Source organism: Corvus brachyrhynchos, unplaced genomic scaffold (assembly GCF_000691975.1).
Source record: "Corvus brachyrhynchos isolate BGI_N302 unplaced genomic scaffold, ASM69197v1 scaffold65, whole genome shotgun sequence".
NCBI classification, from domain to species: domain Eukaryota; kingdom Metazoa; phylum Chordata; class Aves; order Passeriformes; family Corvidae; genus Corvus; species Corvus brachyrhynchos.
In genome coordinates this window covers 3,130,057-3,147,862 of record NW_008238365.1, presented here as the reverse complement: position 1 = coordinate 3,147,862, position 17,806 = coordinate 3,130,057, and the positions used below count along the sequence as shown (strand labels likewise).

The window sequence follows — 17,806 nt, the reverse complement described above, 5'->3', positions numbered from 1 at the left end:
TACAAAAGCACCTTACTCTCCTTTATCATAATCCATTTAAATGTGGATTATGCTGATGCAGAACAGGGCGATCCTACTTCGGAATAATTTTAAATAGGAATAGTTTTTGTGCTTTTGGCTCACACCCTGCATTATCCAAACTGGCTTTGAAGTGTAAACAAGCCTCTGATGTGTCTGTAGTATTTCCATTCTTCTCCCTGACTCCTCCTTGTTTCTTGGCTCTTCCTTTGGGAAGGTCCAGAGCAAAACCAGACCTGCAAAGCCCGTCATTTAGGTCTTTGGTTTCACAAACCTCATACCAAAGGACGTTTCCAATCCGATTCCCAATTTAAATGCCTCCCTAAGCTTTGAAGGGAATATTTAGATGCAAGTTTCTGACACTGAGCCATCCCCACAGATTATATTAGGACATTAAGTATTTCCTTTCACACTTTCCTGAAATGGAGGCTTGTGTTTCAAACCTCCTGTGGTCTCTTTTGGGACTGTTTGGGGTTTTCCCTCTATTACTATCGGCCTGTTCTGCACCTCCAGAGAAACCTGTGGGGTGCGATTCTGAGAAGGGTCCAATGTGGGGAGCGCTGCCATGGCTCAGTCCCATTCCAGCTGCTCAGCCTCTGGCTGTGAGGAGCAATGGAGGTGTAGGAAAGACAGCAAGGAGGCTCCCTAAAATCACCCTCTTCCATTGTGTCAAAAGCCATTTTTACATCTGTTCCCATGAAAAGTTGCAGCTTCTTACCTGAGACAGGTCAGACTTACTTAAACCTGCTTCCTGATCATTTCATGGGTGTCCTGTCTCTTGTTTTGGTGTCATCTTACCCTGTTTGTGTTCTTTTATCCTATTGTTTTCCACACCTCTGTCACATACTACTCATCTGCTTCCTCCTGCAGCTCCAGCCCTTGGTCCTGCCTCACTGGGCAGTTGCTCCCACCTGAGTTGCCCATGGATTTACCAGCTGGACTGGCCAGATCTGTAAGTGCCATTCAGGACAGAGCAATACAGGGCAAGCACATGGATGTCATGAAGCATAATCTGTTTTTTGCTTTGTAATCCTTTTTCTAACCATTCCCACCATGTTTATTTCTGAGCTCTGGGAGTACGAGGTGCTGGTGCGGAGTCCTGCTCGTGGTGACGCCACGAACACAGGTAATTTGGAGCTTCATTGCCTGGAGATCAGTGGGGCTGTTTTATCTTCTGTTTTATCACTGATGCCATGAGGTCCTTCTGCAGCTCTTCACAGACAGGTTTAGATTTGACTATCCTGAGTAGTTCTGAAACATCAGCAAACTCATTCATCTCTACTGGCGCCAGCTGGCTCAGCACGAGGGCTGGCGACACCGGGCAGGAACACCAGCTCCTGTCACCCCCTGAGCTCTGCTTGTGGCATCACTCAACCCCCAGCCATGAAACTTGAGAATTCTTTCTTCAATCTATGCAATTTTATATAATTTCCATATAATTAATTTATATAATCTGGTTTAAGATACAACCACAGAGGTGAAGGATCCTTCTCACAAAGACGATGGAGGTGCTTTCTTCAAATAAAAAGAGGTTTATTAAGAGAATGAGAATGACATTGTGGTGTGGGTGTTGTACATCTATTGCAGCATTAAGAGAAACAACAGCAAGTACAAAATCCTGCAGAACTTCTAGAGTTTTCATCATCACAGCCTAGCTTGTCCATGCTACAGTTTGGTGGATCCAAAACTTCATTCCCATTTCTAATGGCAGAAAATCCAAAGATTTTCATCTTTCAAAAGAAAAAACCCAACCCAAAACAAAGAAACAAACAAACAAAAAAAGGCAAAACAAAAAACCCAACTCAATTTGATATAAATAACTTGCACTGGACATTTTAAAACTTTCAGATTTTAATTACACATAAATAAATATATACAGATTTAGAACAGTTCAGTTTGGCCTGGTTCAAGTTCTGCTCCTTGTGCTTTATTTATTATTATTACTAATTTTAGAAACTTGTGTGCTGTTATCTGTAGGTTGTGGAGTTTTATGTAGTCCTGGGTTTAACTTCACCTGCCTTGTCCCCAGCCGGGAGGGCAGCAGTCAGGAGGGCTCCCCTCGATCCTGCCCTGGGACCCAGCGGCTGCGGTTGTTCCTCCCTCGTGCTGTGGCTTGGGGCTCCTCAGCCCACGGGAAAATCCACAGTGAGTCTCAGTTTGAAGCTGTAAACAAAGCCTGGACCTGCTTTAAATCCACAGCAGTTCTGCCAGCAATTTTCCTTGACCTGGCATCAGGACTGGGCTGTGGGTGGGAAAAGGGGAAGGTTTCCTGTGTGTTTGCCTCAAAACCAGTGGATAAATCCAGGTAGAGCCCGCGCTCCATCCCCCTGCCCTCGGCTGCTCCTGCTCTGCGTCTTGCACTGATGAGGCTTTTGCTCTTTCCTCTCAGTTTTTCAGTTGGAACAAATTCCTGGAGCATGTCAGGATTTCACGATGGGTTTTTAAAAAAGCAAAATAAAATCAAATTGCACATGACTTGGCTTCCTGCATCCACGTTACAAAAAAACAAAAGGCAAAACCCCAAAGCCATCAGCCTGGCTTCTCTCAGTCTCACTACGTTCATTAGCACTGTTTTCTTCTTAAATTGTTTAAATCTTCTTTTTTTCTATCTTTTCTTTGTTTGCTTTATGAGTTGCCTCACACGTTCAAACTCAGCAGTTCAAAAAACAGTGCACTGGGTCATCTCTCCCCCTGGAGCCATCGCTGGTGCCCGGGGGAAGCTCCCACCAGGGGAGGCAGCGCTGTTATTTCCGATGCTTCACCTCTTTGTCTGACGCTTTGGAGTCGCCGGTCGTGTGCCCATTCCCTGTGCTGTTCATGAATATTTTATCCAGCCCTTTGAGGGACTCCACCAGGTAGTTCTGGAAGGCGGTGAGGGCGGCGCAGATGGCCGGGCCCCCGAAGCCATGGGTTATCAGGCTGAAATGAGTCAAACAGCTCTGGACTCCGGGCTCAAGGATGAGAGAGGGGCGGCTGTTCCCCAGCGGAGAGCGGTCCTGGGCTATCAGGTCTGCAAATTCCTTGCAAATTTGCCTGAAAGAGAGCGGTTTGGTCACTAACAATGCACATGGAGAGCTGCAGGGCACAGAGTCATAGAATCATAGAACAGTTTGGGTTGGAAGGGACCTAAAAGATCATCCAGTTCCAGCCCCTCTGGTGTGGACAGCTTCCTAGATCAAGTTTCTCAGAGCTTCATCCAACCTGGCATTAAATACTTTTAGGGATGGGGCATCCACAACTTCTCTGGGTGCGTTTGGTGGTTCTTTTTCCTGCTCCCTGCCCTAACAGCCACCTCCCCACTGGGAGTTTTTGGCTTCTGCCTGAGGAAAGCCCCTGGGTGCTGAACTGGAGCCACTGCTGCTGCTCCTGCTTTGAAGGGGCACATGAGGCAGTACCACAATGCTCCCCGGGGCTGGGTTGCCCTCTCCCATGCAGGAGCGAACCCTTCAATCCATGCAGGCCATTCCCCTTGCTGGACATCTTCCTGTAGCCCATCCCTTCCCCATGGAAGAGTAAACTTTAGGGATTAACACTGCCCTCCCAGGCTGGTGATACCAAACATGCTAGTGGCTCGTTGCCCTCTGTACTCACTTGGTAGCCAGAAGCATGTTTTTCCTGGTGTGGAGCTCCGTGGGGTCGGAGTGCTGCCGGCACAGGTACTCTGCCGCCGCCTTGGCTGGGAACTCCGTTTCACAGACGTACCCAAAGTCCCGAGCCAGGTGAATGGCTTCACCTGCGAGCAGGACAGAGGAACGTCAGCACTGTGCCAACACCAGTGTGAAAGGGAACTGGGAGCTGGGAACTGGGGACTTCTGTAGCAGCTTTAGCCATCTCACTGTTGGGGCTCGTTTCTGGTAGGACTGGGGCCCTTCCCTGTCTCAGTGGCCACCCAAGAGCTCTCCCCACCTTCATCTCTTGCTGCAGAAACACCACTGAGTTTCTTATTCTCATCCGTAAGGCAATTAGTCTGTGTGGGCCAAATGAGCCAGTGCCAGCTCTAAAGAGCAGATGGGTCCTGCCTTTACTGCCTTTTACAAGAGCATGAAGACAGTGCTGGCCTTGGAGCAGGGTTAGGTGTGACTCAGACACCTGCTCCAAAAGGAAGAATAGCAGAGGCATTTCTTACTTGGGAACATTCCCTGCTGCACCTTTCACTACTTCTTCCCAAATTTCCTGCTTGGCTTCTCCAAACTGAGAAGAGATTGAAAGGGAGACTGGAGGGTCAAAGAGTGACCTCAGCCCCGTGACCAGGGCAGGAGGAAGGGGCAGGAGGAAGGGGGTTACATCCCCCACAGCTCCCGGGGGCCCTCGGGCTGGACGTGCAGGCTGTGTATCCATCACCCTGTGGAAATACCCACCCATTGATGGAATTGATCCATCTCCAGGCATCCCCATGGAAATAATCAGAGCTGATGGCAATTGATCATGCCCAACACCCGAAATCCCGGTCGGGCAGGCAAAGCTAATTTGCCTTGCCCCCCTGCTGCTCACATGTATTAGACCATCCATCCTAATAGCATTAACCCAGATCCCATCCCAGCCTGCCTGGCTCCCAGAGCTCGGTCTGTGGAGCCCTGTTACAAGGAAGTGTCTCTGCTTCCCACATAACAACAATAGTTTCCACTTCATCTCCTCCTCCAAAGAAAGAGCAAATAAGGTAAACCTAAAGAATCAGAACTGCAGATGCTTGTGTGTTAAAAAAACAGTCAGAAAGGAGCAACTGCTGGAAAACTCTTACCAGGATAATAAAAAAGAGCTGAGTGACCTCATGGTCAGAGCCAGGGCTGGAGCCAGGATTTGTTTCTTCCATGAGTGTGTGAGTGGCTGTACATTTAATGTTTTTTTAAAGGCAATTTGGATGCTGGATTAGAGAGGTGTCAGGGGGACAGGGCACTCTGGCTTTGGTGTTAAAGCCACATTGAGCCACATCCTGAGGAGGAGGAAAGGCTGCAGGAGAGTGCACAGAGGGCTGTGGTGGGCAGGGAGGCAGCAAGAGCCTGTCTGAGGGCACACCTCCTTCCAAGAGCTTAGGGATGTTTCTGGAGTGGAAATACAGCCCTGCTGCTCCCCTGGGTCCAGGCTGGAGCTGCTCGCATGGAGCAGCTGCCCAAGAGAGGGTAAGTGCTTGGTGTATGATTCCCAAGGGAGCTGTTTCTACCTGATGCTCCCTGGGTTCTCCAGGAACATCCTCCCCATCTGTATGAGTGGCTGTGGGTCAGTGTAAAAAAAAATATTCCATTAGCACTCAAAACCCTATCCATTGTGTCTTTTAAATAATTAGACATCAGGAAGGCAGAGGGGAGAAAACAAATTAAGCCAAGACAGCTAAGAGTGTGGCTGGGGCAGAGAGGCACAAGCCAGTTTGTGTGTGCTGGGTGATGGCACCTTCCTCTGGGTGGGATGGAACCTTCCCCTGGTTCCATCACACTTACACGCAGGAGGAAATTATATTCATCAAACACACATGGCACCACTCCTATTTACTATGAGCTGGGAAGCAGGAACCAAAACATCAGCAGCCACTTGAAATCAAACTGTACATTTCTTCCTTCCTTTCTTTCCTTCATTCTTTTCTTTCTTTTCTTTTCATGGAAATCAGCCTTTCATTCAGCGGGAACCAACTGCCCTCGGTAACAACCTCCGCCTAATGAAGCGGGTCATTTAATTTGCTGGTGACAATGGAGATGATTTTCTATTCAGGATCTGAAGGCAGCTGCCTGCACCGAGACGGGCACGGACACAATGGATTCCTGAGCTCAGAGGGAGGCAGAGCTGTCATTCCATTTGTTTGCATCCCCGTGTGCTTTTCTCCGAGGAAGCGGAGGCAACATCATCATTTCCATGGTGGAGAGAAGTAGGAGAGGAGGAAGTAACCGAGTTAGGCAGGGACAACTCACAAGTCTGGGCAGGGCTCTGCCTGCCAGGGCAGCACCTTTTCCATAGCTCTGAGGGTGGCTGCTACAAACCTGAGCTCCACCTGCAAAACCTCGGAGCAGTTTGACATCTCCTTGGTGTCTCACTCATTTCCTGGAGGAGGGAAGGACTTGGATATGGGGCGTTTCCTTCTTACAGGCGACAAGACAAGACGTGGACCTGAGCTTGGGATGCTGCCCAAGGGAGGCATGGTCGAAAGCACCCGAGCTGTGCCCTAGGTGGGCACATGGGGCTGTAGAGCAGCTGTGAAATTCTTGGCAGCTTTATTCAAGCTTTTTTTGTGTTTGGTCTCTGTGACTCAACTATTAGAACCAGCTCATAGAAATGAGGGATACCCTGAGCTCCAGCCAGCAGGATGCTCACAGCTCCACTCAGCATCCATGGGGAAGCCTTTTCCGTGGGCTGCATCTGATCCAACCGAAATGGCTGAGTTTTGGAAAACAGACATAGAATCATAGAGTTCTAGAATGGTTTGGGTTGAAAGAGACCTTAAAGATCATGCAGTTCCAACTTCCTAACACAGACAGGGCCATCATGCTTGGACATTTTCTTGGACTTTGGCTGTCTTGGTTTCATTTGTGTTCTGCCCACTGCCTTCCCAAGGGTATGTTCATTTAAAAGGACACATTCTTGAATCAGTGTGGAGACCTACACAGGGACATTCCCATGCTCATTCAGTGGTGACCACTTCATACTTTAAGAGTTCTGGTTTGTGGAAAGCTGGAAATGAAAGGGATGGAAGTTTCGGCACTCCACTCTCCACAGAAGCAGGGAGAGACTCTTACCTTCCACAAGGGATGTCAGCAGGGTGACATTGGCAGCTTTGCGCCTTCCTGCAGGTAGATTTAGTCCAATTTTCTCTAACCTTTCCCTTAAACACCGACCCCCATTTTTTGATTTGGCTCTGAAAAGAGAAAATGAAGAGGGAAAACAAATTTCCATGTAATTCATGTTAAAAAAACCACAGTCCTAGTTTAAGCTTTGAGGTTTGAAAGGAAAGAAGAAAAAGCAATAAAAATACTGTTCCTTAATGTACCACACACCAGAATTTCTCATCTCGTTTTATCAGAGAGGTAAGAGCTGGTGCTGAACACAGATCTTGGGGCTCTTGGGGCAGCTTACCTGCGGAGGACCCCACCGAGGAGAGAGGCGTTGAGACACTCGGGGGGCGAGAGCCTCCTCTGCACCTCCCCGACCGTCACCTTGTACTTGGAGGTGGAGCTGAGAAGAGAGAGGCGGCCGGGCACGGAGCAGAAAACCTCGTTTGGATTCGTGACCCCTCCGATCAGACCATCTTTGTTCATGGAGAGAGTGGAGATGGTGGTGCCGTTGGCCTTCGAGGGAATGGGCACTGGAGACAAGGGAGAGGGAGAAAAGAGGAGACTGTGGCTGAGAGACCCAGACTCTCCAGGCAGCTCTCCAGCTCCCCCCAGACAGCAGCACAGGATGTCTCATTAGTTCCTTATTTTCCTCAATGAGAGAAGCAACGTGGGGTGATGAAACTAAACTAAATAAAGGTTAAAGGAAAGGAAGAAGCCTGGGCGCTGCCCTCACCTGGGTGCGTTCCCACACCTCCCAGCCCAGCTGTAATTAAAGCCGAGGTTTGGGCTGGTCTTCTGGAAGGCTGAGGATTGTCCGCAGCGTCGCTGGCTGGACCTGTGACCAGCTGCCCTCCCTGTCCCTCTGGGTGCAGCTGCAGCCCAGCCCTGTGCCAGCACACACTGCGTCCCACCAGGCAGGACCAACCACCTGAGCCTCCATTCCCCCCCCCAAACCTGGGAGCTGCTGGGCTGGCCAAGAGCTGTGCTTCCACTATGTGCCCACAGGAACCAGGGGAAAGCGTTTCTTTGCCTTCAGCTCTGGGATTAGCCCCACAACAAGCCGCAGCCCTAAACTTTCATCGTCCCTGGCTTAAAGGAAGGTTGAGAAGATCAAACCCAATTAATCCAGCACAAACTTCCCTTTGCTTAATGGGCAAAAGTCAATTAACACAAGGTTAGGCAGGCTCTGATGACTGCAGCGTCACATTGGGCCTACAGCATCACACCAGGGCAAAGGGGCTCTGTTTTCCCATTTGTCATTCCATAAGAAACATTCTTAGACGCAATAAAGGTTTATAAGTTAAAACTGTGGCTGAGATTTGTGCCAAATCTCTTTGGCTTTTATGCTCTGAAATTAATAACCAATTTAACTCAGCGGAAAAAAAGCAGGTTTTGAAAGAATCCAAAGATCATTTCAGCCCTGGCATTCTTTGTGGTTCCAGGAATGACTGTTCCACAGTCAGATGGTTCCTGCAAGTAACACAGCAGCAAATGCCATGGTTTATGAAGGAAATACACATGCCCAAAATGAAACAGAAGCCCCAGGATTAATCAGGGAGGGTACATGGACTGGACCTACGAGGGGGTGCTTACAATCGGCATATTGTAAATCCAGCTCAACGACTCGCTAGCATGGCAATAAAAATCAGCACATGCTACATAAAAATGACTCATGTTTTAAGACTAAGGGATGAATGGAAAGGAGCTGAGGGACGTGGAGTTTCTTCCCAGCACAAAACTTGCACAAAGTCAGGGAGCAAAGGGCAGGATGCACCAGTGCCCTGCTGGAGCCGGCAGCTGCAGTCGGTGCTTGCCATGACTGAGGTTGGTCCAGGGCAGAAAAAACACAGGAACATCCCCATGAGATGTAGGAAACCAGAACTATTTCCAGGAAGGAGCAACTTCAAAGCTTTCTTCCACCGTCCCAGAACAGGTTAGGTTAGTCTCTAGGGGATCCCTTAGAATCAAAAGTCAGAGCGTGGTTTGCAAATACCCGTGCAGCGCTGCTGAGGCGTGCAGCCCTGCAGGGTCCCAGCGACGGGGTTCTGCTGCAGAAAGGCCAGCCCCAAACCAGACCCCCCTGGGGAGCAGGTGTTGCTTGTAGTATCGTGTGAAGAGCTGTGCATAACTGATACACTCTGTAACCTGGATTATATTTGGATACATCTGTGCATGCCTGCGATCATGCCGTGGCTGCGTTCAAGCCGCATGCGTGGCCGGGGACCTGCGCACACCCGGGGGACAGCAGAGCCATGCAGGGAGAGGGATCGTGCCTCACCACACATCCATGGGACACAGCATCTGGGGAGGAGGCAAACCCAGCTGGCACCAGTGTGACTTAACACCGGAGCCTATGGAAAACTGGGCTGGAGAAGGGTTGGATACAGCTCTGTATTTGCCAGTTGTCCCACAGGCAGTGACAGGGAGGCAGGGATGATGTTGATGTGCAGCATGGAGACACAACACTTGGGAAACACGTACTGGAGGTTTTAGGAATGATACTACTGTCAGAAACAAAGCCCTGGAAAGCTGTGCCCCGGAGCTGACTGCTGTGAAGGGTAAAGCCCAGCACAGCTGGGTCAGCCCAGCTCTGTGCCACAAGCAAACCAGGCAGGCACCGGCACCGAGCGTGGATATTGGCCTCGCTCTTCTGCCTCAAGGCCTCAGCCAAGGCCACAGCCCCGCCACTTTGGGCACGTGCAGGTGTAGGACAGGGTGCCTGTGTCACACAGAGCTTGTGCCCTCACGGGACACACGGGGTGCGAGGGAGGGATGGAGTGGGCGGCAGCGCTGGGAACTGAGCCCGGAGTCCTGTAGCAGTGCTTCATCCATTAGACAGCATTGCCTCAATACAACAAGAATAAACAAAGCCACATTTGCCATTAATCATGAATTAGTGTTATTGAGCCTCACCTGCTGCTGTTTGCCTGGTCTGATCTGCAGCTTGTTTGCCCATAAACATGCTGCAGGAGGGAGACAAGCTACCATTAAAGCCTGACAGCTTTGTTTCCTTGGCTTTTGGGGAACCAAAATTGTCTCTTGTCATCTGAGTAAACCAAAAGTCCCCCTCGATCTTCAGTTGCTGCTTTCCTGTTCCCGCAAGCAGCAGGTGATCGGAGCACCTGAGCCAGCCTGCAGACAAGAAGGAAGCATGAGAGCGGTGCGGGTGCCCAGCACGCGGCCGACAGCCCAACGCCCCGGCGCCGACCCCCTGCGCCCTTCCGAGCCCAGCCGGGAAGTGCTCGGTGCCGCTCCCACAGCCTTGTGCCGAGGGCTCATCCCGGCTATGGCGCAGAGAAACGACCCTCTGGAGCAGAAACGGGGTCTGCACCTACTGAACAGCCCCAGCGTGAGTGGGGGCCTGCAGTGTCTCTGTGCCCGAGCGAAGGAGCAGCCGGGCACAGCAAGGACCTGAGACGCATGTGGTGCTTTGCAGCTGGGGATGGAAATGTCACCTCACGTCACTGCACTCGTCAGCCCTTCTGAGGTCCTCCAGGATCAGCCATAGGAGACACCCGTTTGTGGCATGGGAGTAGGACATCACCTTTCCCACAGCGACCTGGCTCTCCCTCTGCTCGTCCCCCTGGCAGGGGCTTGGGCAGGCTCAGGTCCCACTCCTGACCACAGAGGATGGGCTTGTCAGCAGAAACACATCCCAGAGATGCTCGTGCACACAATGACAGAACAACACGCTACAAAGGCTGATGAGGGAAGGGCTGGATGCTGGTGCCCAACCAAGTGCCCCTCCAGCCCAGCCTGATGAGTGGGACGGGGTACCCCTGGGTCACCCCAGCCCACCCCAGGAAGCTATAAATGGCAGGGCACAAGTGGGAGTTTGGGTTGATTCAGCCAAAGAAAGGGGAAGAAGGAGACCTCAGACCTTTAGCAACTGCTCAGAGCACTTCTGGGGAGTGCAAGGTCCTCTTCTCTTTGTTATCTGTTCTTATTATTTATCAATTATTATTTATTGAGTCTTGGTTGCTTCACTATGTCCCCCTAAAGTTTTTTTGCTCTTTTCTTAAACTGCCTGGCATTTCTGAGAGGGTTTTTCCTCTGGAAGTGTTGTTTATTCAGATTAATCCTGCTACTTCTAAATCAGAAAATCCAGGTGAGCTTGGCTGCAGATTTCACTTAAACCCCTGTGAAGCATTTTGACCTGCCCTGGGGATGCCGCAGGTGGGCTGGACACAGGCAAGCAGTGGCAATGTCAGAGGGCTCAGATCTGAAAGGGAAAACAGATTTTGGAATAAGGTTATGCTGGCAGACCTCAAAGGGCTTCACGCGTTGCTGACCCTCAGTCCGGTGCTGGTACAGAACCAGCCACCATTAACTCACTCCTGACTCAAGCCAACTCCTCAGTGCAGCTGGGGAAAATTGAGGCACAGAGCAAGTTAAATGATTTACCAAAGCTCAGGTACGTGGGCATGATCTGTGTGTGTGCAATTCCAGTCTGTGGGAATGCCTTTCTGAGCAATCCAGCCTTCAGCTATTGCCCAAGTGTTGGGAAGTGCTGTGCTGCCGGCTGATTACGTACAGCCTCTGTTTTTACAGCTCTGGATTTTCTGTAGGAAGCTGTGAAATTGAGCTGTTTGTCACCACATCGTCTTGGCTCGTGGTGCTGTGGTAGAACGGCAGCGTGGCAGTAACAGGCGTACGGCAGCATCTTGCTGAGTGTGGGAAGGGAAATGATCCTCATTTCTTCTGTACACCTCACAGGAAGTGTTTCCATCAGACTCAGCCTCTCACTGCTGCCTTGAACCTCACCTCAAGGGCAGTTTGACTGCCACTTGCAATCCATCATATTCCAGGTGTGTGTGAGCAGCAGTGGAGAGATCCAAATTCCCATGCGAGTCATTTGCCCCTGTGCTTGCAGCAGGTACATTTGGCTTCATCTTTGCTGTGAACCACGAGGTTTGTGATCTCCCATCTGCGGTGCCTTTTTCTGTTGAGTCAGCTCTGGTTTGTCTTTTAAACGTACCCTGGTGTAACTGTCAGATGATGGAACTCACACAACTCCATTTTCTGTGGCTCAAAAAATCCTGATGCAGAGAGAGAGTGATTTCAAACAAGTCCTGGTGGCCAAAAACACCAAAGGCTTCATGCCTTGACTTCCCTGAGCTGGAGAACACCCTGCCTACCTGGGGTTATCTCCTTGTGTCTGGTATAGCCAGCATGGAATTGTGTTATGACACAGGACAAGTCACTATCCCGGTTTGGGCTTGACTGTCTCCAGCAACAAATTGCAGATAATAATATAATAATGTCTACCTGGGAGGGATGCTGTGATAGCCAATTAAACCTTGCCAAGAAATCTGTGGTGAGAGATTTCTCCAGGTGAGAAGTCCTTGGGTGTTGAATGTACCCAGGAGGAGCTGGTCCAGTGCCTGAGCACAGGATGTGATGATGCCCCTTGAAGCAGACAGGCAATGGAAAGGCAATTCCCATGAACAGCAGGAGGTCCCGATACCTCCAGCGATGCTGCAGGTGGGATGGGATTGCCTTGTCTCCCTGAGGGTTTTTCAGGAGACAGCTGGGAGAAAGATAAAAACACGGCTGAATGGATTGCTCGGCTGTGAATCCTGTGAATGGAGTGAGGAGCCTCAGGCCTTCTAAGTGTCCCAAAAGAAAGCACAAAGTTTCTGCCACTTCTGTTCTGCCTTGCAGAGGTGCATCCCTTGCCTTTAAAGTTCGAGGTAAAAAGAAGGAGCAAAACAAACCCATTCTTCAAAGGCTTTTACCTAGAAAACCTTGGAGAATTTCCTGCTTTTCCCCAGCGAAATCCAGCACAAACCGATCCGCAGCCCTGCGCCTCTGCTTCCTCATCCTCACTCTCCCGCATGGTCCGGGTTGAGGATGTTCCACCCTAAGGGGAAGTGCTCCTGCACTCCTTCTCCTTCCTCATCTATGTTCGCCAAAACTGTGGCTGAAATTACCATTGTGATTCCTGGAAATGGATACTTTGATATGTAAATATTCGGCGAAAAAGGTGCATCTGCAGCCCGGCTCAGTCTTCGGTGCGGGGATTGCCGGGAGCTGCGGGAGCCGGTGCCCGTGCTCGGGGGCTGGCAGCAAACCATCGACTTTTGGGTCTAAGGGAAAAGAAACTTTGCCTACAAAAAGAGAAAAATACGAAGTACCGACTCATTTCCATAGGAGAAATGTGCTGCCTGCTTGCAAAATGATTTGTAAGCAGGAAAATTTGTGGTACTTGGGAATTGAGTTCGTTATCGTGGTGTTATTTGTTCTGTTCCATTTCCAGCTGGAGCTCGGGCTGCTGTGAGGGGAAAAACAAGTCCAGAGGGAACATGCAAATCGCTGCCCGTCTTACAAGTCTGTTTTCTTCTCTCCCCAGATACATCACAGGTAAATTCTCTTCCTCGGTAAGGCGGAATCCCTGGATATCGGAGCTTTTATTGCGACATCCCTTTAAAAGTGGGAGTGTGCTACTGTTGAGGTTGCATTTTAAAGAGGTACCAGTGAATCGCCTTAGGAGACAACCTGGGACAAAGCAATCACTCATCTTCAGGCACAACAGCGCTGTCTCCAGCCCCCCGCAAAGCCTCTCAGCCCTCGTCCCTCTCCAGGGCCGTGCCCCGGTCAACTCTGCTGCCTCGGGCATCGCTGCGGGGCGGAGACCTGAGCCGTGCTGCCCGGCAAGGGGACACCTGCACCCTCCAAACCCGCTGCAGGTGCCCAGGTTCTGCTTCCGTGGCTGTGCAGGTGCAGCGCTGACAGCCCCCAACCCGCCGGGTTGTTCCCTAGACGAGGGTCCTGCTGCTCTGCCCCGCTCCGGGCCGGCAGCGGTGGGAAGCAAGGGCTGATGGATGGTTGTGTGCAGCCCCTGATGAAAGTGCTGCAGAGAGGTGAGGGATTGCTGTTGTCTTCCAGGAAGAGCTGTCAGTGAGCTCATCTAACCTTAGTTTGAATGTCTGTGATGTAAATTATAAGATGGAGATACATATATAAAAATATCTGGATGTGGGTGTGAGCCAGGGCCAGCTGCTCCCGCCATGCCTTTAAAAGCCCTTTTTCAGGGCGGAGGTGCTGCAGAGTTCAGCTGCTCCAATTTCCTGGTGTTTCAGCAGAGAGGTATTTATTGATGGTCCAGAGAAGGAGGTCAGAGCCATCAGCTGTATTTCAAACGCGCACTCTGTAATTATCCCCTCTTCCCAGAGGGGATTATACAGGTATTCTCTTTATCTCGAATGCACAACCTGAACCAAGTCCCCGTGTCAAAGAGCCTCTCTAGGAACCACCACCATCGGCCTTTTCAAATGGAAGGATGGAAAGAATCCTGGTTTTATATGTGGGTTTTTGAGATTGCTGAGTCCTGATAGGGAAATGAATCTCGGACCCTCAGAGGAGAGCAGGGATACAACTTCAAACTGTTCCCATGAGAAAGCTAATCAGGAGAGGTCCCATGCCTATGCAAAGCTCCCATATTTAACATTTGTTTCCCATGCAAATCCATTCATCAGGTTGGGAAAGAAATATGAAGTTCTCATGTGATATTAATTCCATTTTTCATTCTATGCCTCTGTTTGACCCAGTGAAGTCCCAACCATGGATCACTGCAGGTGTCTCCTAGGGAGCTTTGGGATGGCTCGATGGGACAGGAAGGTTCAGGCTCCCCCAAATCAGTGGGTACAATGGCTTGGTTATGGATGGTCCCTGCTGAGTACATTGTGCTTTGATAGGAATGGCCAGCTGATATAATATTAGAACTTACTCAGCCCCCTGTGCTCCTGCAGGACTTGGGAAGGGGATTAGTAAGTGCTTGATGCAATTGATAATTTCAGCTAATGCATTTTCCTGCTTTACCATTTAGGAATGACTCGGCCTCAAATATGCTGCTGTTCAGAAAAGTTTGTCAGTTTTTTGGAAAGTGCTCACAATTAATTTGTGGTGAGTTCCCATATATTTCCTTTCCATGCTTCATTTCATGGAGTGGATTCTGCTGTCTGCAGAACCCTGATGTCACAGCCTGAGCAGTAACCGCAGAAACATCTCACTGGAAGGCACGAAATATCAGTGATTAAAATGTCCCCTTAAATCGTAAACCTCAGGTGTCTGAACCTTTGAAGGGAATGAATGAAAATTATTTGGGTTCTGCTTTTTGAGTGACAAAGTGTTTGGAGCTATTTCCTGTGCTGTTGGTTGGAAGCTGCCCTGATGCAGGGACTTCATTGGAGAAAGTCAGATTAGTCTGGTAATTCATATTATTTCCCTCCCCCTGATTCTAAATTACTTTTTCTGAATCTGCAGCTATGCCCTTTCATATCTACATTAGAAAATTAACTATTTAAATTTCCGTTCAATTACTGAATAATTATTTAAAATTCAGTTCAAATTCTGCCCGTATAGAATTCATGTTTCACAACACAAACCGAGCAGGTTTAGAAACGGGAGGCTGGAGGGCCCGAGGATTTAAGCCAGAGGAATTGGGAACCCACATTATTCCTGCTGACACCAAGGGAATTTTCCCATCCAGTGTCACCCCTGCCTGTGCTGCAGCGAGTGCTCCCGGCCTCGCACACTGCATCGCTCTGCCTGTAGCATCAACCACCCCAAGTTTATTCTTTTAGAAGCACAAACACTTTGGTGCCCGGGCAAATGGGATCTTTATGTGTTTAAACAGTTTAATCCATTTTACAATAAATAAATTGAGAGGTTTTCCCTGTATTCCCTATAGATGCACCTGAATTTGTGTGGCTGGGATCCCCATAAGCTAAATGGGGAGAACAAAGCTGCTAAGTCGCGGTGAGCGGTGGCCGATCCTGTGGAAGCCACTGTGATGCTCCTGTCAATTTGTTAAATGTATTCAGGTTGTGGAAGGGCAAAAGACCCTTCAGCAAAGATTAGACATGAATAATAATAGAAAAAATTCTTCCCTTCATACCGAGCTCGCTGCCAGCCCGCTGAGCTGGAGGGGTTTCAGTCTGGGTCTGACCGCAGCGCCGTGAATCTCTCGGCTTAGCGGCTCCTCTGGAGCTGCCGGCTTGTCCCGGGATTGCTCTGGGGACAGGCACTGCTCACCCACTCTCACAGCATAGAGGCTTTTCCTTTCCCTTGCTCAGATGCCCTGGGTTGCTGACACCAGTGTATTGGTGGGACAAACTCTCTGAAGATGATTTTTCAATGGCTGCCCCGTCTTTTGCTAACTGGGATCTTGTGCTTGAAACCTCCCTGAGCACCCTCAGTCAGATCCTCTGCTCGCACCTCTCCAGCCCTGGGATGGTGGCTCTGCTTTCTCCCATGCATGTGGCCACTTTGGGGCTCCCAGGGAGCCCTGGGGACACCACTTGCTCCCTGGGACCTGTCTGACCAGTCCAGAGGGAACAGGGCCTGACCCGATCCCTCTCTCCCTGGCGCCTAGGCACTCTGGTGACTGATGCCAGATAAATGCCTGAGATAGAGGGTGGGGAGACTCAGCCCGGCTGGAATCCCAAGCACGCATGGCAGACGCTGTGATGGATTTTTAAGCCACGAAGGTGAACCTGCTCCCAGCTCCCCTTGTCCTGCTCCAAGCCCCAAGCTCCTGCCATGCTGTGTTTTGGGGTTGTTTAATTGCATTGGGTACCTTGGGCTCGTTTCTAGCAATTCCCTCTCACTCCCAGGTGCTTCTCTGCCCTTTCCCACCAAACCACACCACTTCTCACCAAAGGGAAGGCAATACCTGGGCACAACAGAGCTGGGCTGGGGACAGGGCAGGGAGATGAGAGCTGAGCATGCAGCAGCTCCAAGCATCACATCCACATTTGCTAATTAGTTCCTCCATTAAGAATTAAAATAAACAAACAAATGGAAGGACAGCAAGAGTGAGTAATTCCCTGGATCACACAGGAAAGGGTGGGATGGTTTAGTGGTTAGAGTGCTAGTCTAGGACTTCAGAGAACCTCATTTAGGCTCTTCAAATAATTAAGAGAGATTGCAAACATTATTTTTCTGAGATCATGTATCTTGGAATATTATTAAACTGGGAGGAATAGTCTGTGTTTGCCTCTGTTCTGCTGCAGGTTTGGTGTGGCCCTGGGCTGGAAAGACATCTGTGGGTCCCTATAGGTCTTGCCTGTGTCTATGCTGTCCTGTGGGACCCCAGTGAGGCAGGTACCCGTGCTGTCTCACGAATTAAGATCTTGGCACCTCTTCCTTTGCAGGGACAAACACCACAGGTGTCACCTGGTGAAGGCTGCCCCACTGCCAGTCCACCTGTGGATGACGTAGCCCCTGTGGGAGCCAGGGTGGTGATGTGACAGTGGCCACCAAACTGCAAAAATACCTCACAACACCCAAAATGGAGGGGAAGGTGCACCAGAGCCAGCCCAGAATGTCTGTGGTGCTCGCTTGGTGCTGTCCATGGAGAAGCCTCACCTGAGGTCCACCTCCCAGAGCAGAGGTGCTGCTGCTTTGGCTCAAGCCACATGCCAAAAAACAACCCAAGCTGGCTTTTCTGAACCTACCCTTTAAGAGTTGCTCTTTATTTCTAACAAAGAAAAAAATTCATTTAAAAACATCTAATTAAACAGTAAGTCATGACAAGGTACATGAAACTTGGAGATAACACATGCCTGGGAGGCACTAGGGAGGTTGAGACAAAGCCCAGCGTCTTCACCAGTAGCCGCGTGTGTTATCTCACATGAACACACACCTGGGCTTATCCTGGTGCAATTATAGGACATTAAAAATATAATTTTAATGGAGGAATGGTGATCTGGATGCAGTTCAGAGTGAAAACTTTCTTTTAAGTTTCTCTGTTTGATTAGTAGGTGTTCCTGCCGCGCACCGCGTGCGCGCGAGGGGGAAGCGCCGGGATCAGGATGTGTGACTGTGTTTTGAGGAACGCTGCTCTCTCTCCCGGTGTGTGCGAGGGCTTGTCAAAACTTTAAAGCATTCGTGAGCAGCGTTAAGGCAGCAAAACTTCCAATCAAGACCCGGCTTGTCCTGAGTGAGCCCCTTTTCCTACTCAGGCAAACTACCGCCGCCAATGAAGCTGCAGAGAGCGGGGGGGGGTCCCCGGCAAACCCAGGACACCG

At 50.1% G+C, this 17,806-nt stretch overlaps 1 protein-coding gene across 1 annotated transcript; it reads right to left on the bottom strand.

Moving 5' to 3' along the window:
- Window positions 1-1,527: 1,527 nt before the first annotated feature.
- Window positions 1,528-12,612, bottom strand: TFAP2E (transcription factor AP-2 epsilon). The gene is made up of 6 exons (XM_017736117.1): window positions 12,565-12,612; window positions 9,687-10,104; window positions 7,075-7,303; window positions 6,738-6,856; window positions 3,610-3,751; window positions 1,528-3,051 (listed from the first exon to the last, which is right to left on the bottom strand). The coding sequence occupies exons 1-6, from the start codon at window positions 12,610-12,612 to the stop codon at window positions 2,763-2,765; spliced, it is 1,245 nt and encodes a 414-aa protein (XP_017591606.1). The 3' UTR covers window positions 1,528-2,762.
- Window positions 12,613-17,806: the final 5,194 nt, after the last annotated feature.

What these genes read in the sequence shown, in the direction of transcription:
- TFAP2E (XM_017736117.1), bottom strand. Translation starts at nt 12,612, where the DNA reads ATGCGGGAGAGTGAGGATGAGGAAGCAGAGGCGCAGGGCTGCGGATCG. An exon ending in AGGCGCAGGGCTGCGGATCG is followed by an intron (nt 10,105 to 12,564) that starts GTTTGTGCTGGA and finishes GCTGTTCAGTAG; the next exon opens with GTGCAGACCCCGTTTCTGCT. An exon ending in GCTGACATCCCTTGTGGAAG is followed by an intron (nt 3,752 to 6,737) that starts GTAAGAGTCTCT and finishes TCCTGCTCGCAG; the next exon opens with GTGAAGCCATTCACCTGGCT.